This window comes from Homarus americanus, unplaced genomic scaffold, assembly GCF_018991925.1.
Source record: "Homarus americanus isolate GMGI-L3 unplaced genomic scaffold, GMGI_Hamer_2.0 scaffold16712, whole genome shotgun sequence".
Lineage (NCBI taxonomy): Eukaryota > Metazoa > Arthropoda > Malacostraca > Decapoda > Nephropidae > Homarus > Homarus americanus.
In genome coordinates this window covers 6540270-6564514 of record NW_024757794.1, presented here as the reverse complement: position 1 = coordinate 6564514, position 24245 = coordinate 6540270, and the positions used below count along the sequence as shown (strand labels likewise).

The following is a 24245-nucleotide window of genomic DNA, read 5'->3' as shown; positions in this document are numbered from 1 at the left end:
TAAAAATAAATATTTATTCAATAAAATTGTAATACAAGTTTACAATTGGCTTAGTGTTTACTGTCTATAAACAGAAAAGTGACCAACCACCCAAACGGCTAACGAGCCGATCAGTTGCGAAGAGAATAAAAGGAAAAGGAAAAGCACAGTTACTGTACTGTATATTACAGAGCTCAGCATGTGCATAGACAACAAAGTTACTGTATATGGTGTACACAGACCATGCACACATACAGTTTCCAAATGTATCTTAGACACAGCAGGCAAACAACATCAGCAAACAGTAAGGGAGTTTGCCAAGACCAGCTGACAAAGCCATTTCCAGTAGGGTCCTTAACTATACTCCATATGAAAAGAATACTGCAATAAAACATTAGAGTAAGTCTGTATGACTACATTCCTATGAATGGAATAAAAAATATTTTCCTTATAACACATACAGTATATTCTGTAACTATAACTTCCTAAAAGGCTATGTAACTCCCTTACAAAAGAGGAATACAGGTTGGGCATCACTTATCTAGAATTCCTAAATCCAAAAGTTTTTGGAGCGATACCCCATTTTTGGATAATCAGATCTTCTTTAGGGTGAAATTTGGGGTACCGGATAAGCAAAAATTTTGCAAAATCTAAAGTATTCAACGATTTCTTGGAATATTTTACTCATATTTTAGGGTAATTACTCTGTAGTAGTACGAAAGTGAATGTTAAAGTAATTTGATATTGGACTGACTGGCCGTTTCTTAATTTATTATAACAACTCCACTTCTATACAACCTAGGTAAGTCTCCCATTAATACGGAAAAGTATGTTTACTTGTATTACATTACTAGGATGTGCTCTCCCTTTTAAGGAATGTCCTCAGACTGGTATTTATAATACTTTTAAGTACACTATACCCTCATTAATTCAACAAAAAAGGAGCTCTGGGTCACACGAATTACCGAAAAATCCAGTGCTTGAGATGGTGAGCACTGGCAATATTGTCAGGGAGAGCAGACCGATAAGCTGTTCGTGCTGGGCCCGGGAATATACTAAACACATAATAGCTAATCTAGCATTGAGAGAGAAATTTTTGGAAAAATTAATTAATTCTTGATGTTTTATTAACCCGGCACCAAATGAACCTAAATAACATGGGAATTATGGTGAAACTGCATACTGTAGTTAGAAAGGGATTGCGGGGTGACGAGTGTGGGAGGTTAGTTATTCTCTCCTACTCCGCCACCTCCTCTCCTCGACTATGCACCCAAACATAGTTTTATACAGCATCTTATTATAATTCACATTCTATTCCATTAATTTATTCATCTTAATCTATTTCATAATATTTTCCTATAATAATAATCGACTTTTCGGAACCACATAGTTGGTTGGCTTATTTTTCCACGTACAGTATTTAGGCAGTTATAGTAATAGTTATTTGTATATGCAAAACATCAATATAGTACAGGGGGTCCCCGACTTATGAACATCCGCCGAAACGAACGAGGTTAAACTTGAAATTTACAGTATTTTATTTACCTGATGACTTATTTTTTACTTTCATTTGCTGTATTTTGTCATTCTATTTCATCTTTTGTTTTAAATTGAGTGGTTTTAGATGCATAAAAGGACTTAGGCTATGATATAGTGGGATTTTAAAATTGTTCTGTACGCACATAGCATGTGTTCTGACCTAAGAACATCCTCAGGAACAGAACCCGTTAGTAACCCAGGAATCCCCTGTAATACTACAGGGTATATGGTAAAAAAAAATTGATCAGGTTATTATCCTGAAGAATCAGCTAGAAAGCATTTGAGTTGTCATTACAGTGCTTTTCTCTGATGATTTGGAGATTGTGGAAATATCTGGCATGTCCTGGGGAGCTGTTGAGAGTGACCTTATATAAAATTATTAATGGATTATTGGCAAAGAACACAGTGAAAAAGTTTATACCATTTCAGATATTTAACAATATTTCAGAGTAATTTGATCATTTATAGGGCATTACAGAAATAGATTTTGAGTAAGTATGTACCGGTATGTGTAATGAACAAAGGTAAGATACAGGCCGCTTAGCACCTAACAGTCAGGTGTCACAGCAATGCCAAACAGACGGTAGTGATTGCTTACCTTTCTGAGTCTTCAGTGTGCATCTTATCAAGTATTTCATACACCAAATGATTAAAAGCATTTTATAAAACTACCTGCAGGCTATATGAATCCATACGCTGTAAATGAAATATAAATTAATTTCGTGCATAGACTTGGCCCCATCCCAGCTGGGTGAGCTACCGCATTATACAGGTACTGTACTATATACAGGATATACTGTAGGTACAGTATTCCAAAACCCCAAAATATTCAAAATCCAATCCAAGACCCTTTCGGCTCCAAACATTTCGGATACGGGATCAATGGAAATTTTCTACAGTTACACTGTACTCATTGCAATATCCTCAATTCCTTTTTCAGTCACAATAAATGAAAAAGATTTTCTCCTCAGCCAGGGGCAGAATACCACTTCTAGTTTTCGTATATTAAATTCAACAGTGGTTTGGGGTAATAATTTATGAGTCCTGACAAAAGAGTGCGTCCGAGTGAGCATCAGCCGTGTTGTCACTAAATTGGCCCAAGACAAGCCTAGAGCTGGAGCCGTATTTCCCTCAAGACCATACAGACTCTGCTTCCCCATGGCAGCAGTTACCTAAAAAGAAAATAAAACTTAGGTATTCACATTTCATTCAATGATTGGATCTTCACTTTGAAGTACGTACTGTACATGACAATATAAATGATCCATAATAAAAATATTGTCTCAATTGAAAAACAGTCATTTGAAATCTGAAGTGACTTGGTGTATCACAGAGCCACAACCATCTTCTGTCTAAAAGGATAATCATATCAATTATTCTATCAGAAACTTTGTTGCCTTTTTACTTTTAAGCCTTGGGGCACAGTCACATGGAGAATCTCCCCTAAATATTTCTACCATTGGCCATCTCCACACCATTAATGTAGAACACTGAAGAAACAATGGAAATAACTGGTGGAGAATCACTACTGTACATACTAGTTTTGTTCTCATGCATTAAAACACACACAGTCAGACTTATTTCTACAGTTGAAAAAAAAAAGGCTAGTGTCACTGGTGTTACAAAGGAGAGGAGGCCTTGAATGTATGAGGAACAAAAAGGAGTGAAAGGAGACTGGACTCATCTGAGGCTGAATGAAAGAAGTAGGGATAAAAGATGGTCAGAGGTACAAATACTGTACAGGTGAACCTCGATAAACGATGGGGTTTGGTTCCTGAAAACCAATCGCTAAGTGAAATATCGTAGAAAGGGAGCATTATAACATGGGGTTCAATGGGATGCGACCCCAGCCAGTCCCCAAACACACACGTACAGTCGGCCACAGGAATAAATATACACACTGTAGCTATAAGGTCCGAAAATGGTCTGGTAACGTTGAAACTGCGCCTCCAGACGCATGATGAAACTCAGTTCCCCCCACCTGTTATCTCTAACTATTTTCTGTTGCCCCTTCTTTATTCTTCAATTTACTCCTCTTCCTTCCTTTACTAAACCAAACATCAGTAAAAAACAAAGTAGGGGAAGAGAAAAAGTGGGGGAGGAGGAGGGAGCTGTACGATAACTGCAATCCCATTCGGCAACAAGTTTACTACCAATGGATACAATATATTACTTGTAATATAAACACAAGGCACGAGTAAAACATTCACAACAAATGTATTTATAACATATATGTAGGAATAAAACATAAATTACAGGTAATTTTGTAATTTTATCTGTTCTGTTCAAGACAGTGTTACCAGATATTTTGTCTCAAACACAAACTGTAGGTGTATACTGTACTTATTCATGTGGCCGACTGTACCACTGAAAAAATAAAAAATAATCCTACATTTATAAAATCAATAGAAAACAATTAAACAACACTCACAACATCAGGAAAACAAACCTAAGGATAGTCTTGGAAGGTGGAGTGGAGACGTACCTCTGACTCCCACACAGCCTCACGCTGCTTCAATGTCAAGCTTCACCTCAGAGACATTGTTGTCTTGGATGCCTTGGCCTTCCCAGGCAGTTTCAAAATTACCCGGCTCACTTCAGTCACAAAAACTGCGCAAAATCACTAGTCACAAAAACAGAGTGAATGATGATAACATACAAACAATGATAGCGACCGACACTACTCGCATCATGTTCACAACAAGAGAGGAAGCCCCTTGCAGTCACAAAAACAGAAAATATCACTTTACAGCATAACACAGTTCAATCAAAATGCTAATGCTGTCCTCTCACTATTAAGAAAAGAAAAAAGAAAAAAGAGAGACAGAGAAAAAACTGATGATACATACAATGTACGATGCTGATCGACAATCGTGGAGCAATGCGATGGCAGGTTTACGATCGACAAAGAACCAAGCATAGACTTGTAGTGTGCGGGTTGGCCATGTGGTAGCGTGCGGGTAGGGTTGACAAGTGAAGGTAAGAGATGCATAGTGCAGGGGTTCTCAAACTTTTCTCAACCAAGGACCCCTTATATACCATGACACATACAAATATTGTCAATAATCAAAGAATAAATCATAGTATAAATCATTTGTTCATTTCAACCCAAATCCAAAATATCCAGCGAATTGGAATTGCCAAATCTCTCTCAAACGTTAAACGCACTAGTTCTAAAAAACTTTTCGCTGACCCCAGTTTGAGAATCACTGGCATAGTGCATAGGGTTAAATATTGTTTCCTTATAAAATGTCACTGACTTGACATAGAAAAATTTAATTTGCACTGCTAAAATCCTTATAAGACAGTGATTAATTTGAGTATATACAACCCATAGTTTACAAGAGAGCAGAAAAAATCTAACTAATGGATATTGATGGATATTGTAAAAAAAAAAAATATATCATATACAGGAAGATGGTCTTAATTCATGACCATCATTAAGTGGAATATCGCTTGACGAGAAATCGTTTATCGAGGTTTTCCTGTAATGCGGTTTGACTGTACAAGTGGCCATCACATTTCTTATGAGAGAGGCAAAGTACAGATTAAACAAAATATAAAAAACATAAAATCTTAATCTAATCTAAATACACTGGTGCTCTGGATATGAATACCAAGAAGAAAAACCCAGTAGATAAGAGAAAGCTTAAGCCAACAAACCTGATTAATGGCCACAACAGCAATATTGTGTGAGGACGTCAGCTGGTGTAATCTATAGCCCAATGTCTGGAGTAGTAAAGTTGTGTTTCTTTCTCTTCTGTCTTCAACTCTGAATGGAGCAGCTACAGAATCTATCACCACTAAACCCACATGCCGTGAAGAAATAAGATGGGGAAGCTGGTATCGCACACAATCTACCAAGTTATCCTTTAAAGACACGAATTATAGGCATAAATCATCCACAAATGAAATGTTCTTTAACGCCTTTTGTAAAGGTCCTTCTCTGTCTTGAATAAAATAGTCTCACACTAGTCAAATAAAATATTAAAAGTGGCATCCCGTTAGTGAAGAGGTTAAGATAAAGAAAGCAGTAAAATTACATTCTCAAGAAACACTCAATTAAAAATTATTAAGTGTTTTGTAACACAGCAAGACAATTTCTTCAACACTATGTATGGTATATCACAGGGGTGCTCAACCCATTGTCTGAAGGATGCATGCAGCCCTCAGGGAGGTTTAATGTGGCTCTTGGCAAACAGTAAAAATATAAATAATATTAATGCATATTTTATAGAAAATAAATATATACAAATACGTCTGTATTATGATACAGTGATGAGTATTGCACATCTGATTAGTCGAGTTGATGACACATAAGTAATCTATTTGATTTTTTCACTCGAACAAAATTATTATTATTTTAGTAATAAAGTATGTGATTTCTTTAAGAGGTCTTCTGATTATGATTCCTTCTTTCAATTTACAATACAGTCATTAAAACGGACTAATAGGGGGGGAAGGGTGTCCGTTTTAGCCGATTGTCCGAATTAACCGATTTAGGGGTTAATATTGCATAACATTGCATTATATTTCAAAGAAAATGCAGTGAGTTTGTCCTTAGCCTTGCATATGTCCGAAACTGTTTGCTTTTTAACACCATACTCGTCACAAACTCTAGCCACAGAAGCACCAGCCTCTAACTTCCTTATAAGTTCCAGTTTCTGGTTCACAGAAATGGTCACATATTTCCTCTTCAGCGTATTACTCCCCCTTGAAGACATGATGTAAAATACAAGGCTGAAAGATCCCTAATCACTGAAATATCAACGAAAATTGCAGGGCAACACAACAGATACTCGAATATGGCGCTAAGTCAACAACGACTGGCGGTCTGGCGCGCGCGCCATCTATCGGACAATCCCAGAACCAGAAATTTGATACGGACAGTCCCTCGCTTAGTTCAGATTTCATCCGAATTATCCGAAATCCGGATTAAAGGGGTCCGAATTAACGAGGACCGACTGTACATGGTTAATACTTAATAATCAATGTTATTAATGTGTACAGGTATACGTACTGTATTACTTACTGCGCTTATTCAATTTAAGGTCAATGTGCAGCCCCCATCACACAGGTCCCCATCAAATGTGGCCCATTCATGCAAAAAGGTTGAGCACCACTGGTACACATTACCTAGTAAATGTAAGACGGCACATGAGGAACTTCTTTCACCAATGGGGTTAATGTGCATGTTTGCTCACTTAACATATTAATACCCATCTCAATTATACACTTTCAAAATCAATCTTTTATCTTATTCATCACTGGATCTCATTTAATTACGTTGCTTTGATACTTTTTTATTAAAATTTGTTTACGGTACTAGCTCTTTAGTTTTCCTGAGAATGAGTTTAATTTAAAAAAATAATGTTTGGGATTTTACATGGGAAACTATGTATACAATATTCCCACGGTCTATATACACCGTATACCTGTACAGGTAGTTCTGCTATAACGCGATAATTGTGTTCTTGTAAAATATCGTGTTATAGAAAATCGCGTAATAGAAATAACAGGGCTTATGGAGAAAATAGGGTTAGGTGCAGATTACTCGAAATCAAAAAAATTTAGTAGTTAGCCTAACACAAAGGATAGCACAGTCTAAATAAATGTTACATTCATATCTAATAATGAAATCATACAGTAAATTTAACACTTTACCTTGAAAAAATATGAATGTAACTTGATGGGGGAGAAGGGTGATTTTGAGGTTGATAACATCGAGCTTCTCTTCAAGTGTTATATCCTTTCTTTTACGATAATCACCGGGAATTCTATCATCAGAACGCCTTTTGGAGATATTCTTCTTTACCATATTCACAGTTAATACCACAAAATTGGAGAAATAGTAAGCAAAAATCGCGTTATAGCAAACAAGCGTTCGCGTTATACAAATATTGTTCCGAATTCATAAATCGCGTTAGAGCAAATTCGCGTTATCAAAACACGCGTTATAGCAGAACTCACTGTACTGTCAATATACATGCTGAACTATAAAACTGCATAGTATATATATATATATATATACTACACATACCAATCCAATTGTAAATTTGTATGATATTTTTCTTAATACGTAAACTATTATTATTATTACAGTACAATATATTATTATTATTATTATTATTATTATTATTATTATTATTATTATTATTATTATTATTATTATTATTATTATAATTAATGCCCTTAGACTTTTTTTTTTACTGTTGCAGTTCCTGAGTTTTACACTCTTAAGGAATTTATACATGACTTACCATGCTATCTTGACTTTCCATTGTCCAAAAAATTTCCTCATATATTTGATTGTTTTCATAGTATATACAGTATTGTATATTTTGTGAAGAAACTTTTTCATATTTCATAATATATGTTGTATATTAGTGTAGCTGTCCATTTATTCATACTAAATATGTTCACAATTGGTAAGCAGACTTGTCATTCTCTAAAATAATGTTAAATAACTGGACTATCAAAGTGCAAATGATTTCAAGGTAGTATTAGCACTTCAGAGAGTATGTTAGAAATTTGAAATATTTAGCATAAAAGGTTGAAGTCAAAGATGAAATTCACTTTTGAATGAAGTCTTTTCATATTTCTTTGTTTTGTACCAAACATAAAGCAAACAGAAACAAACTATATAAAAAATATATGCACAGTCCATGGGGAGGCAAAACGATCATAGGAACAGACCCTAGACTTCGCGGCCAGATCAGTTGGACACTTGACTCTTACTGCCAGTACAGTAGAGTTCGCATTAGAATACTATGACACACAAATTAACTATACCTTGTCCATCAGATTCATTGGCAGAGATTTTCATTCATTTGCACCAAATTTCTTAATACTTCATGACAGAGGATGAAAATGTTAAAACCTATACAATGCTTCTTAATATTACATAGCATATATTATTACTTAAATCTTGTCACAACGCAGTATTTAAGAAAGAGAATGCCAAGTTAGTGGATAAGGTATTTAATAATCTGCTTGTGGGTGTGAGAAATGTTTTTGTTGGGTAAGTACCACAGCGCTGACACCTGTTGACAGTTGAGAGTTGATGTCTGCTGGCTATTGTGCCATGCATGAAGATGAGCGAAATTCCCGCTAAGTCCAGTGGCTGTTTCCCAAAGTGTTTTACCTCTCTTGGACTGCGCGTATACAAGCACATATTTAAATCAAGTTTTATTAGTTATAAAAATGATTTGGGATATATACAGCCATAAGAACTGTAGTTCATTACCTATTGTGCTATACAGTTATCCCTTGGTTAACGAGCGCCTCGGTTAACGAGTTACCTTCCATAAGATTATTAACTTTGGTAAACGAGCAATCCCTCGATTAACGAGTTTTTTACGAGCCGACCTCAACATGTTTTCGCTTGCATTTGGCAGTCCACCAGCTGTAGTATTAGTCCGCCAATACAACAATCGGTTTTAAAGCTTAAATTCCTTACTACAGTGTTTTAGTAAATATCAAGGAGTTTATACTATTCAATAATTTTAAAAGTTTAATATTAAATTTTTTAGTCATTTTAACAATTATTGAACATAATTGAAGGTAAGGAAACTAGTCTCATGCGCGCCATCCAGCATGTCAACACACCAAACAGGCGTTAGTCTCTCTGTCTTCTCAGTGGAGGTAACATCTGGCTTGAGACTCTCTTCAACTAAATGCTTTTTTTCTTTGTTTGCAAGCAAATTATTGGTCATTTTGAAATTTATTTTACACATTGACAATATATAATGCAGTGCAGTGCTGATTTAAAGAAAATAATCTTGAATTACACCAAGAGAACTAAAATTTTATGGGTGAAATGGCACCATGGGGTGACTTCTCTTCCACCCCAATGCCTTCTCTTCTCCCTTCTCCTCCACCCCCATTCTAATTCCCATCACCATCATCATCCAGGAGCCTTCTACATACACACCTCAAAGAAAGTGTACTTTTCTACCTTTATTGTTAAATTTAGGCAATTTTCGGTGAGCTGGAACCAATTACCCATTGAAACAAAGGTTTCGGTTAACGAGCAACCTGCTGGAACGGATTGTGCTCGTTAACCGAAGGGGCCACTGTATTTTTTGTATAATTTGTTTCTGTTCGCTTTATGTTTGGTACAAAACAAAGAAATATGAAAAGACTTCATTCGAAAGCAAATTTCATCTTTGACTTCGGCCTTTTATGCTAAATATTTAAAAATTTCTAACATCCTCTCTGAAGTGCTAATGCCTTGAAATCATTTGCATTTTGATAGTCCAGTTATTTAACATTATTTTAGATAATAACAGGTCTGCTTACCAATTGTGAACATTTAGTTTGAATAAATGGACAGCTACATGAACATTTTCTATGAACCAATCAGCTATTTGTAGCCATAGATGAGGGGCATACCTTACAGGCCAGGTTAGTGTGGAAATACTATAGTCATGATACTTGATCTGAAGTCTTATCTCTGTTTACTCCATATTTTATTAAAGATAACATCATTTAACTGCACACGTCAAGGTAATCAGCTAATTCACAGCCATACAGCCAGTGTGGACGAGGGGCACAATTATGATGTGGTATATCTCGACTTTAGCAAAGCCTTCGACAGAGTCCCCCACGAAAGACTAATTAGAAAGGTAGAAGCACATGGCATCAAAGGTGACATCCTTAAATGGATTAGGGCGTGGTTACAGGACAGGAAACAGCGAGTGAGCATTAACGGCACTAAGTCCCATTGGAGCAACGTCACAAGTGGAGTTCCCCAAGGCTCAGTACTTGGACCATTATTATTTATTATATACATAAACGACATAGATATCGGCATGACAGCAACATAAGTAAATTTGCTGATGACACTAAAATAGGACGTGTTATAAATCTGACGAGGACTCGGCAAAACTACAGGAAGATCTAAACAAATTTTTCGAATGGTCTGAAAAATGGCAGATGAAATTCAACGTGGACAAATGTAAAGTACTCAGTATAGGAGATGTAAACAGGGAAACCAGATACCAGATGAACAACGATGCCATAGAGAAATCCGACTGCGAGAGAGATTTAGGAGTAATGATAAGTAGGAACCTTAAGCCAAGTAAACAATGTGTTTTTGCTCGTAACAAGGCTAATAAAGTACTTGGGTTCATACAAAGGAGTGTTAGTTACAAGACTAGCGAGGTCATCCTAAAACTGTATCTTGCTCTTGTGAGACCACACCTGGATTACGCAGTTCAGTTCTGGTCACCGAATTACAGAATGGATATAGAATGGAAAGAATTCAGAGGAGAATGACAAGACTAATAGGCGTGAGAGACAGGTGACCTGATAGAGGTGTATAAGTGGAAGGCAGGGCTAAACAAAGGGGACATTACAAAGGTACTCAAACTATCCAACCAGGAGCGAACTCGTAACAATGGTTTTAAATTAGACAAATTTAGATTTGGGCGTGAAATAGGTAAACACTGGTTTGGAAACAGAGTAGTGGATGAATGAACAAGTTTGGAAACACGCTGATCATTGCTTGCAAACATAGGTTGGATGCTCATATGAGCAATAGGGGTTGGGTGTAAACGGGACTGCCCAGTATGGGCCAATAGGCCCGCTGCAGTTTCCTCCATTCTTATGTTCTTATGTTGTTATGTTGTTATTATTATTATTATTATTTTATTTTACGTTTTATTATAAATTTTATTTACTATGAATTACTATTATTAAATTTTCGCCCCCCCTAGGTCCCGATGTGGCTCAGTGACCTGTGCCCAGGTGGGCTAATCCCCTTAAAAGAAGAAAAAAAAAATATACAATCCACTGAACAAAATGTAGCTTTAACCCTTACGCCCTGGGTGACGAACTAAGACGCCCGACTAGCGTGCCCTGGGTGACGTACAGTACTATGACGCCCGACTAGCGTGCCCTGGGTGACGTAAGACACGCACCATTTCCCGCCAGTGTTTAAATGCCCAGCGCGGGTTATCAGGTTCCAGTGTGACTATTTGCCTGTCTCGCCACACGCTTGGCCACAGGGAAGTTTCCTGAACGTAATTACCTACTTTTGTTTGTTTCATTTTCATTGTTTGTCCATTTTATCATGTTGTATCCAAGTAATAGTGCTAAAAGTAACGTAGTATTACTGGAAAATAATGCTATGATTATGTTGTAAATGTATTTATTTGTAGAATTATTACCGTATTATTTTATTCATTAGTACTTGCTATACTAAACACAAAGACAGCCAGACAGCCTGGCGACCAATTGTGTGTGTTGCCAAGCACATTTTTAGAAAAATAATGCAAATAAAACATTCTAAATGAATTATTCATAGCAAATAAGTATTATATCAGTAAATATATGCATTATTGGCCATCTCTGACACAAAGGCAAGCTAAAAATAGCTGGTAAGTGCGTCAGCTGTCAAAACAACACTGTCCCCTTACATCTCTCCCCCCTCCCTCCCTCAGCGCTGCCAGGGAAGTTTCTAGAGGGTCAATATACTGTATAGTTTTTCTTACTTACAGGTATTTATTTTTTTTATTGTTTTATCATTTAAAAAGGCTGAAAATTATTTTTGGAAAAGTTTTTATTTTTCTCGATTTACCCCAGCGTGGGGGGTACTGCAAGCAGCACCCTAACCCGGGGCTTAAGGGTTAATAAAAAATTTCCACAAAACCATCTCAACAACTGATGCAGAAAAGAATACACTACCATGTCTGGAACATGATGAACGAAAATATTATCAGTGTAAGACTTGGGACCTTTTGGATACTTGTTACGTATGTGGCTTATCAACTGCTGGAGTCGGTTTGATGAGAATTGTGACTCGGTGCAGATGTACGCCACGCCTGAAATAAAACAGCCAAAAGAAAGCTATAAATAGAAGTACAGTAATATCTAACAGAGGAGAATAAAAAATAATAAAATAGTACAAATCTGCTTGTCCAAGTTGCTAAATGAAATGTGAAGTCATGTTAACTAGGAATGCATCCAACTAGTCACAGATGCCTCATCCAGTCTGACTACAAAACTAACCAGGAAGCTTAACTCCCATCTCACAGATGGCCAAAAATAAATACAACTTGAAATACAAAAAACCGACACTTGTGGGATTTAGTTCAAAATACAGTATCAGTATAGGTACTCCTGAGTGTGCTCATTCTGAATCTATGGTCCACAATTCAATGTTTGGAAATTGTGATGAAATTTTTCTCAATGCTGATTATTGTACTCGGCAACTATGGGTTTCCGAGGTGTTTGGTTGGTGTTTTTGTGTTATTCTGGACATACTTAATTAGTTAACCTAATTAAATTTCAAGTGTGAGAGAATAGTCATACTTGGGTGAAAATACTTTTAAGGGTATACTGTATCTCCAAGTGCCGAAATGCAAGATCAGGCGTATTTTTAATGTCAAACTGCATTTTGGGGGATCGTGAAAACTAACATGTTTATATAGTAAAGATAGTCTAAATTTAAAAAAAAAAAATACATAAAGGTTATTTTAAACTTACGAGCACAGCGCACTTTACCTTTTAAAATATTCTAAATATCTTTAATTACAGTAATCTATTTCAAAGGTCATTAATTAACACTAATTATGACCCCCAAGTGCCAAAATGCATTACTATTATTATATTTAATCATAAAAAATTATTAATTGTAAATATAAAAGCTCGATTTATAACCAATGTGCTGATGATGATAACCTTTCCTTCCTTTTATCCTCTTCACCACTGATCGGCTCGTTAGCCGCTTGGGCGATCGGTCACATCTCTGTTACTCACTGTTGGCGAGTACTGGGCATGCACCAGCTCCTGAATGTATCTGAACCTGCTCCAGTGTTGGTCAAGTCTGGTCTAGAAACAGCTCACACTCAGTGCCGTCACAATACTATCTGGCAGATTGTTCCACGAGTTCACAACTCACTCCAAAAAAGTTTGCCCTCACAATTTTCTGGACCTGAGGCTTCTTCAACCTTGAGCTGTGACCCCTTGTGGAGTGATCGTCCGCCAGCCCCAGGTAAGGACACTCGACTGAGTAGTGCCCATTGAGATGCTTATACCTCAATTAGGTCGCCCCTTGCCTGTCTGTAGTATAAGCTAGGCAAGTTTAATTGCTCCAATCTCTCATGGTAGCTGAGGTGCCGAAGTGCAGGCACGTCTGGTGGCCCTCCTTTGAACATTTTCAACCAACTGACAGTCTCTAGTATATTTCGGGGACCAGATGGGGTGACATAACTCCAGATGGGGAAGCACTTCACTCTTGAAGATCGTTGCAAGGGACGGACCGTCTAGATATCTGAATGACCTTCTTATAAGACCTAATAATTTATTTGCCTGATTTACCTTCTTTTCGCAATGGCCCGAGAACTTCAGCTCACTGTCTCACATTCAGTCTCAAATAGTGCATATGATACGCCTCCTTACCCAAGATGATTAACATCCGTACGGTAGACACCCAACTCTTCAGAGGTAGCTAAACAGAAACCATTTCTGAATTCTTACAAGCATTACAATCTATTAATGCCATATCTGCAACATTTATTTTTAAATCTATAAAAGTAACATCTCCGTTAGCCGGAATCCCTCTCAACCGGAACTCTCCAATAGCCGGAATTGAAATTTTCTTGGAAAGTCATTCCCAAAGACGATTTTCTGAGGGGCACATTTTCTGGAAATTCAGAGGAAATTTTCCCCAGTACCTGGAAAGTTCTGGTGATGAGGGAATTTTTTTCCAGGTTTGAAAAATTAAAATCCGGCACATTGTCCAGAAATTTCGAGAACAATTTTCCGGTACCTGGAAAATTGCGGGGATGGGGGACATTTTTCTGGGTCGAGAGATAATGTAACGTATAATTCCCGGAACTTCCAAGAACATATTTCCGTTACCCGGAAAATTCCGGGATGAGGGATTTTTCCGGTTTTCAGTTGTCTCATTACCTGGAAGTGCTCTGCACCAATTGTTCCGGCTAATGGAGATATATACTGATACAAATGAAGATTTACAGATAACTTACTTTTCACATTTGTCTGTTATCATCGCTTGTGGCATTGTAGCCAGGTTAGACTCATCACCAGGCTACTGTGAGCTGTTATGGTTTGTTATTTATTCCTCACATTTACTGGTACTGTATATATTATTTTAACAAAATAATCAACAGTATACAGTACTTCTGAAAACCCTGAGGAATTTTTTCTTTTTACATGTATCAAATAAAATAACAATTAAATACTGTCATGGTACTGTATAATGAAAATACTAAACAATAAAATGGTGTATTACCTTTACCAAGACCACCACTAATTGGAGGGAGTTGTGCATATAGTGCTAGCTGAAGCACCAGTTGGGTCTTGCCACTCCCACTCTCCCCCGTCACTTCTGTCAGGCCTCGGACGGGAATTCCACCACCGAGGAAATCATCTAGCTGATGGCACCCAGTTGTAATGTGAAGGAATCTTTCTTGGTCTGTATTTTGCATCTCCCATGCTGAAATATCTTTCTTTTAAAAGAATGTAGAAGATGGACATTTGCTGGAGCTTATTTATCTGGATACTGTAACATATAGTATTATGCCGAGGCATAATTTTGTATTATAATTTTGTAAACTAGGTGTTTTGATTGTTTTCTGTCCCATGCAGCAGTTATTTTGGCAAATTTAGTGAAATTTTCGTGTACTCGTATATAGTGATGTATTAATTATGTAAGGATATTCTAGAATGTATTGCATCATTCTTTTTCCGGTTTATTTCGTATTGAAAGCCGAGATCATTCTAGAATTCTCCAGGCGGGTCTTGAGCCAACCTCTCGCGTCTGGACAACGCTAGAATGCTCTAGGCGTCTGACGAACCATACATAAGCGGCCGTTAGCGGCCTTCAGTTAGTTGCTCGCCTCTGTTCCTAGTGTAAAGACTAAGCCTGGCCAAATAATTGAAGACAATTGTTGTGCAAGTACAGTATTGTGGAATTGTGATTAATATAAAGTGAGAAGACTAGGGAATTGTAAACTGGTAGTATACTGACTATACAGTGGTCCCTCGGTTAAAGGGACACAATTCGTTCCATAGAGTCGTTCGTTAACCAAAAATTTTGTTAACCGAATCCATTATTTCAATGGGATAGTGGGTAATTGGTTCCAGCTCACAGAAAAGTACAACAAAGTAAAGCCAAAAAAAGCATAAAGTCAGAAAAACCCCTAAAATTCCCCTAAATTGCCCTTAAATCACTATATATATACAGTTGTACCCCGTGTAACGCGGTTTCACTTAACGCGATTTCTCATATACGCGGTGCCTCGCCAGAACCGAACTTTCACTTAACGCGGTTCATCTACTCATATACGCGGGAAGCGGCGCGGGCACGATGCGCACAAGGTCGCCCAGTCATCAAAACATTACAGAGTTCTTCACCCGCCACCCACCACAGCCGGCCCAAGTCAGTGATAGTGATAATTATAGTGAGGATATGGACTTATATGGACTTTCAGGGGTTTGACAAAGAGGCCCTGCAAGCCTCTGTGGTGGATAGTGATACAATTGATACAAGTGATACAGATGAGGGCCAATAATCTGCCCTCTGCCTCGGAACCAACCACCCATCCCTGTGTGCCCAGCCATCTTTTCTACTAATGTAAGTGTTAAAAAACCTAATATTATTGATATTTCTCTTAATTATTAATTGTCTGTGCATACCATCATAAAGTTAAGACAATATTTTTACTAACATAGTTGTGTGTCGTCAAAAAGTGGAGTTTGGGGGTCGGGCCAGTCTCTATTGGAATTAATCCCATATGTTCTGTTGTTCACTTAACGCAGTTTTCACTTAACGCGGTACCCTGTGGGTTCAATTGACCGCGTTAAGTGGGGTACAACTGTATATATATATATATATATATATATATATATATATATATATATATATATATATATATATATATATATATATATATATATATATATATATATATATATATATATATATATATACACCTAGACCCCGACTTACGACGGGGTTAGGGACCCAAATCCAGGTCGTAAGTCCGACATGGTCGTAAGTCCGAAATAGATAAAAAAAAATCTACAATGAAATACAGTACAGTAAAAGTAATGAATAATGATGAATGGATACAGTACAGTGAAAGTAATAAATAATAAGGAATGGATACAGTGTGACTGAGCACTTAACCTTTAATGTAGTCAGCTGAATGCACATGGGGCCCCCATAATTTTCTAATTATACATGGAGACTACATTAACTGGAAACGTTTCGGTATAGAAAATGCGTGTGTCATTTAAAAAAATTTTTTTTTTATCTATATCTGAGGCGGTCGTAAGTCCCGACGGTCGTAAGTCCACGTAGTCGTAAGTCGGGGTCTAGGTGTGTGTGTGTATATATATATATATATATATATATATATATATATATATATATATATATATATATATATATATATATATATATATATATATATATATATATATATATATATATATATATATATATATATATATATATATATATATCATGTAGATCCACAATGAAAACGTGGATAAGATAAACCTTGATAAAATCACACGGGAAAAGGGAAACAACGGAGCACCTTGGCTTTCGTCTTTATTCAAGACATCTTCAGAGGCAACTGAAGGTATATATATACAGCTAGACCCCGACTTACGACGGGGTTAGGGACCCAAAGCCAGGTCGTAAGTCCGAATGGTCGTAAGTCCGACATACTGTAGATAAAAAAAAAAAAAATCTACAATGAAATACAGTACAGTAAAAGTAATAAGTAATGAGGAATGGATACAGTGTGACTGAACACTTACCTTTAATGTAGTCAGCTGAATGCACATGGGTCCCCCATAATTTTCTAATTATACATGGAGACTACATTAACTGGAAACATTTCGGTATAGAAAATGCGTGTCATTTGGGAAAAAAAAAAGAAAAAAAAGGTCACAACTGTAATGTGATATAGGTGATTAATTTTATCTGTTGTGCAAAATATATGACGTTTATATTCTAATTATTCACTGTCTTGCAAAGATTCCAGCAATGCAAATTATATTCTCCTAACTTTAGTCTGTGATATTATATAAGATAAAAACTTAAAGCCTACTGTATAACCACCAAACCCTGGCTGGGAGGAAGGGGAGGTGACAGTGACATGTTTGTTTATTTATGTCCTTTAGATTGAGTTTTTGTTTTTTGCTTATAAAATGTCATAGAAGTGACCGGGGAGAATATAATTTGCACTAGACAAAAATTTTAGTAATCATTTTGTACATTATTTTGAGTACATATACAGTACAGCTTTGCCCTTAGGACAGTGTGTGCATGTAAATGAGTTTCAATAAATGAATAAAGTTACATATATCAAGCCAAAAATATTAGTTGAAAAACTTTATGTAGACAGAGCTTGGGTGGCTAAATTTATGAATGACCAATAATTTTAATATAAAAAATGCAAAAAAATATTCAAGAACACAACCTTCTTGATATACACTCCACTGGAAACGAATGTAAACATAGAACAGATTACTGTATTGGCGGACTAGCCGATCAGTTGATACTCACAACAAAACGTGTTTGTCGTAAGGATTTCGTTAATCAAAGTTTTGTTCGTTAACCGAATTGAAGATCCTTATGGGAGCTAATTCGTTAACCGAAATTTCGTTAATCGAACCGTTTGTTAACCGAGGGACCACTGTATATTTGAAGTGCGGAGTTAAGCTGTGAAGACATTACCCTGTTAACAGTGTTGTGAAGAATTACTGTTTACAGTACTGTATTAAAGAAGACTACAGTGCACAAATGTGTTTCTGTGACCTGGTAGAAATCTACCTGCCTGTTGTTTGTCTGTACACCGACACCAATTGTCGGGAAATTACCGGAGACTGGCGGGACAGCCAGTGGTAATTCGACAACTCTTGCGAGATATCTACTGCTCTGTACATACGACCTTAGCCGCTGGTAACCAGTGGTGAAAGCTGGGTAAGCGGTGAAAGGAGAAGGGTCGTAACAGTATTATGGATACAGCAGTGGCTGTAGTGACAACAGTTCTGAAAGACTGGCAAATCAGCAATCCTCTATGGAAAGAATTAAAAGAGGACGATACAAGTGAGTTAATTGAATATGGATTTGTAAGAGTATGCCGATTGGCAGTACAGGGACAGTATAGTTTTAAGAAAGTGGTTAAAAGTGAATACTGCAAGCATACACAGCTACAAAAACCTAAAGCTCATGTACAGTTCTATTCAGAAGTTTGCGATACACTGGCAGTAGAGAGTGCCTAGCCTGTTGCACCCTTCCTGGACAGCAGGTCGCTACACCTGAGAACCAGCAGACAAGAGGACCAGCCATCAACTACTGAGCCACGTCCACACCCAGTGGGAACTGTGCAGGCATGGGCCGGAGATTATTCGTGACCTTGTGTCTTCTATGCCAGATAGGTTGCATGCAGTTATTGAGAATGGGGGGAGGCTGGACGAGGTATTTAATGATCTGGAAAATGGATTTCACTTGTCCTAAAGTGCGAGTGTTTAGTAATGTTAAATAGGCATTGGTAACCAATAATATGCAGACTACAATTAATACACACAATATGTAGAGGAGGAAAATGTATGTTTATAATCTTTTCAGGCTATTGTGAGTGGCTGTTGGAGGTTGTATACCGGTAGTTCTTTGCTTATTGTGAGTTGCATGATGGACACTAACCCACACTAACCTTCTTGTTTGTCTTTCCCGCTGTAAGGAATAATTAACGGGTGATAATGATTATGATATAATATATAAAATGTTTATTACATAAGAACATATTCCCATTATTTGTATTCATGTATCTAATAACAATAAATTATTATCAGAGGGAAATAGTAAGACAACTACCTCTTGCCCTATCCACACACAATAAATGATAAAAGCTGTACAATGTAGTATATATTTAATTGAATACAGCTTACATTTTGATGTTTGAAACACAAATACCTAAGCAATAGGCCTGTTCCAGCACCACTCTCGACTGTCAATGAGTAACCTGACACTCTGGAACTAGTGAAAATTTATAGATTTGTTTATAAAGTGTTGTCTAAAAGAGATCGTGAACTACCATCCCTGGATTAACTTTTTCATACACATTACACCTTGCTCATTTTGCCTGCGAAATTGATATACGATGGATCAATATATGCTCGACGAGTTTTATGATGTAAAAAAAAATGAACACCTTTTACCACTACAGTATAACCCCGCTTTACGAGTTTTTTTTTTTAAGCGTTTCCACGTTTACGCGGTACCCTGCCAGACCCGGAATGCTCACTTTACGCAGTGCATGTACTCTTTTACGAGGAGAGCGGCGCGGGCAGGGTGCACACAAGGTCGCCAAGTCATCAAAACATTACCGAGTTCTTCACCCGCCACCCACCACAGCCGGCCCAAGTCAGTGATAGTGAGGATATGGACTTATATGGACTTTGAGGGGTTTGACAAAGAGGCCCTGCAAGCCTCTGTGGTGGATAGTGATACAATTGATACAAGTGATACAGGTGAGGGCCAATAATCTGCCCTCTGCCTCGGAACCAACCCCCCATCCCCGTGTGCTCAGCCATCTTTTCTACTAGTGTAAGTGTTAAAAAACCTAATATTATTGATATTTCTCTTAATTAGTAATTGTGTGTGCATACCATCATAAAATTACGAAGTTATTTTTACTACAACGTATGGTAGGTGTTGTGTCTGAAAAAGTGGAGTTTCATGGTCGGCCCGGTCTCTATTTCAATTAATCCCATATGTTATGTTGTTCACTTTACGCGTTTCTCGCTTTACGTGGGCCTCCGTGGGTTCAATTGACCGTGTAAAGCGAGGGTTCACTGTATACTATGGCCAAAGATCAGTTTTACGATGACTGCGACCCGAACGCTTTTCTGGGATTATCATTATAAAAAAGTAACATGCAATAACTCGCAATATTCCGAGATACGATGACACAATTTTGTTATGTCGTAACACATGTGACCCCATATGAACGATTGTGTGTGCATGTAACCGGTAAAAAAAAAAATAATATAAATAAACAAATAAAATAATTACATATATCTACCGGTACATGAAAATACGAGATGAAAAAAAAACAGTAATGCAACTCACAGCTTCGCCCAGAAGGGGGACAATTGTGTGTGTGCATGTAGGAGTAAAAAATAAAATTAAATTAAAATTAAATTACGTACAGTATATTTACCTGAAAATACGAGTTCTAAAATAAAAATAACTCGACTCACAGCTTGGTTGAGTAGGGAGGGTTGAGTAGGGAGGAGGAAATCCCAGCCCTGCACCTCACTCACAGCTCCTCCCCTCTGCCTCTCCCACAATCGACTTACAGTACTCTGGTGGACATAATAAATGTTTATCATCTTAATGTTTTTGACATCATGATCCTCATCTTTTAACTACTTCTTATAGTGTTCATTTGAAACTAATTTTCCCATTGTATTCTGATATTGGAATGGGTACTCCTATCAATATAGTTTTCTTCTTCTCGTGAGCAGGATATTATCATATCTTCATCATCCATCAACAGTAACGTTGTCCGATCTTCACACTAATATCCTTTCCATCCCTTTTTGACGAATCTTCATTAGAATCAAAGTTTCAAACTGCTCCGTTGCCAGTTCCACTGTGTGTGTTAGTGGGAGTTTAGTGTAGTGACCTTCTGTCCAGGAATAGTGTAACGGGCTATGCACCCTCCACCACCAGTGTATCACAAACTTCTGAATGGAACTGTACATGAGGATTAAGTCGACATGCAGGACTATTTCTGAAACATACCTGATAATTTTTGGGGAAGTATATAGTTAGCTGCTGCAGTGGTCAGTTGTTCCACATCTGCAGCCGTTAAAGCTAATTTTTGCTGGAGCTCGCTCTGTGATGCCCGTAAGATACTGCACAATGACACATAGCCCCCTTGAAAAGTATAAACACAATATCACTTCATATAACAAGTTCTGTTTTTTGTTGAATGCGTTACAGCATCATAAAAAAAAGGGGAAAAAAGTGCTAAATTATTCAAAGAATTTTCCCTGAAATTCTACTTGATAAGTGCCCTGTACAATATAGTACCATAATTAAATCAATAATTACAGTACAGGACTCCAGTTAGGAGACTAAAATAGCTCAAGGGCTATTGAGTTGAGTCATCTGGTAAAATAAGCCAACAGTTTTATACATCGGGGTTATTTGTTTTTTGGCACAGGATACAGATGTATGTGAAAAATCAATGTCTATTGGTATGGCAGCCTAATCATAATGCACACGTGTAGTGGGCAGACTATACAATGATAGTTCCAGTACTATACTCAGATGGCCTTCTTTCTGACTAACCTAACCTAACCATACAATTAACAGTACAGTCCATCAATACGGCTGCCGTATTTATATCCTGTGTGATTTTTGGTGGGTAATACCCGGTACTGCATCAGATGACTAACACCAACAGGAGTTGTTCAATTTAGCTCATTTTTTCCATAAATATTCTTTAGATAATAGGCAAGGAATAAAAATTATATGACAACTTTTTAATTTCGTTCATAACTTTTTATTTTTTAATTTTCTCTATCTACGATCATAAATCACCTGTAGTGGGCAGGGCATGAAGGATGGGGGAAATTACAGGGTAAAACAGTGAAAAGCTGATCCTATGACACTAAATTGATGTCTTTACATGCTTTGTACACGAAGAAATTAATTATTTCCTGTAAATATTAAAAAAAACTGCCATTGAGCGAGTGTTATCGTCTACTCTCATGTCCACAAAAATGTAAAATTACACCATGATGCTTCAACAAAGTTGCTTTCATTGGTACCAGATATTAAAGTAAGTACTTTCTGTTTAATATGGCAGGAATCTGGGAGGTTGAGCCCCCGGGTACAAAGTTAGGTAAGGTTAGGTAGGTTTCTTTGGTTGGTTAGTCAGGTCCTATTAGGTTCTGTACATTGTTGGATCCTTTTTATTGCAGTACTGTACTTACAATCATCCACAGAACATGTGAAAAATGTGAATGAAATCAAACAACGCATTCTGGTGTTAGACATCTGCCCCAGGATTACCTTTTGGCATATAGCTGCCGTAACTATATCCACTATACTATTGATTTTATCGACTATATAACTTACCTTACCTAAACTAACCTAACGTAATTTAACCAAACCTAATCTAACCTTGAGTCAGGTCAGGAAGCGACATGACATGCCTCAATGACAGGTAAGGGACGCTCACCTGTGTGTGTGAACCAGGTGGCACAACTCAACAGCCCTTGAACGATTTTGATATTATATTGCAGTTTCGGCCAATACATGGCCGACTGTTTTAACCATCCTCAACCTTTAGATATCCTTATTTGGAGTATTTCTAACCCCATTTCAACCAAAGGGCAAAGAATAAAAATGTCAGAAATGAATTTTAAAGTTTTCCATACTTTTTTTTGTGTGTGTGTGTGGAGGGGGGGGGGTGAGGGCTCTAAAACAGGTACTTTCCCCGGAAATAAATGTTAAATTCAATTAAATCATAACAAAATACAGAAGGATAAACTAATTTCTAAAATACTGAGGCATATTGGCCGAATCAGCAACTTTACAGCGATTTTATCATCCAAACTAGCTCGTTTGGTTAGATTAGGTAAGGTATATAGTCGAAAAAAACAATACCCAGCTGTATGCCATTTACAGTCTGATCCGGCCCAAATGTCACATTCTTTTAGTACCATTTACATTTAGGGTCAAATATTTAGCAAGTACATATGAGGTTGAAACCTTCCAACTTCACCACACAAATCTTATTAATTACTGTTCGATAAACTATAAAAGTGGCGACAATAAATTTCCATAGCAGCAAAACCCCATATATTAACACGTCTACCAGTGGATAAGAAGTTAAAAGTTTTATCTACCTGCCAAATTTGTCCCATACTGGGCCCTACATACTTATTTTTGCCCGTGTGATTATTCTCGGGTTTATGAACAGATCCTCGACGGTGGCTGAAGTCATGACAGCCGTAGTAAGCTTTATGCTGGGTCCAAACTCACTACCACTGCTGCCTCTACTACACCATGAAGACCGTAACTCCCGGGCTGTCTCTTGGCTTGGCCCGCCTTTACCAAGTGTTACCAGGATCCTCAAAATTATCGTTTCTTTATAAAACTTTTCGCCACTTCCAGCCACTATTAGTACCTATATTTATTGGAAAGATACATTTGGATTGACGTCAGGTAGTTACCACGTATGACATATTGAAGCAAGACTCCCCACGAAACTCCAAATAATTAAGTACAGAAGATATTATTTTCGATTTTTTATTATTATCTTGCATTTCTTTTTTGTTTCTTTATTTGAAGTTTGTCAGTACACTCTTAACCTTAAGGAGCTCTGACTTCTGGGGATTGAGGTTGGCAGATGCAGCGTTTCTTCATAAATATCATATTTACTGTAAAATTTGCGTCATTTCTTATATATAATGATTGTGAGAACAGAAAACGGAACTTAGGTAATATGTATGATCGGCCTGAATACGGAGGGAGATATTTATGATTTTTTTTAGGATAGTAAATATCGGTTTACAGCCTTCATACTTGGCAATGATATTTTGATATAATAACGATGCATATATCAGTACCTATATTTATTGTTAAGATATTTAGTCTAATAACATAAGGTTTTTTTTATTTGTACACAACACAGACCCGCCGGTTGATGGTTATTTCT

At 37.1% G+C, this 24245-nt stretch overlaps 1 protein-coding gene across 2 annotated transcripts; it reads right to left on the bottom strand.

The window, feature by feature from the left end:
* Positions 1 to 23930, bottom strand: LOC121857727 (DNA repair protein XRCC3-like). Of its 2 annotated transcripts, XM_042353836.1 has the most exons (6): positions 23468 to 23767; positions 21317 to 21451; positions 14780 to 14983; positions 12208 to 12344; positions 5182 to 5388; positions 1 to 2690 (listed from the first exon to the last, which is right to left on the bottom strand). In XM_042353836.1, exons 1-6 carry the CDS (start codon positions 23529 to 23531, stop codon positions 2418 to 2420), a joined length of 1020 nt encoding a protein of 339 aa, XP_042209770.1. In that variant the 5' UTR covers positions 23532 to 23767; the 3' UTR covers positions 1 to 2417. The 2 variants fall into 2 exon arrangements, with proteins under 2 accessions (XP_042209770.1, XP_042209771.1); XM_042353837.1 differs by lacking the exon at positions 5182 to 5388 and having other exon boundaries at positions 23468 to 23930.
* Between the last annotated feature and the right edge of the window lie 315 nt (positions 23931 to 24245).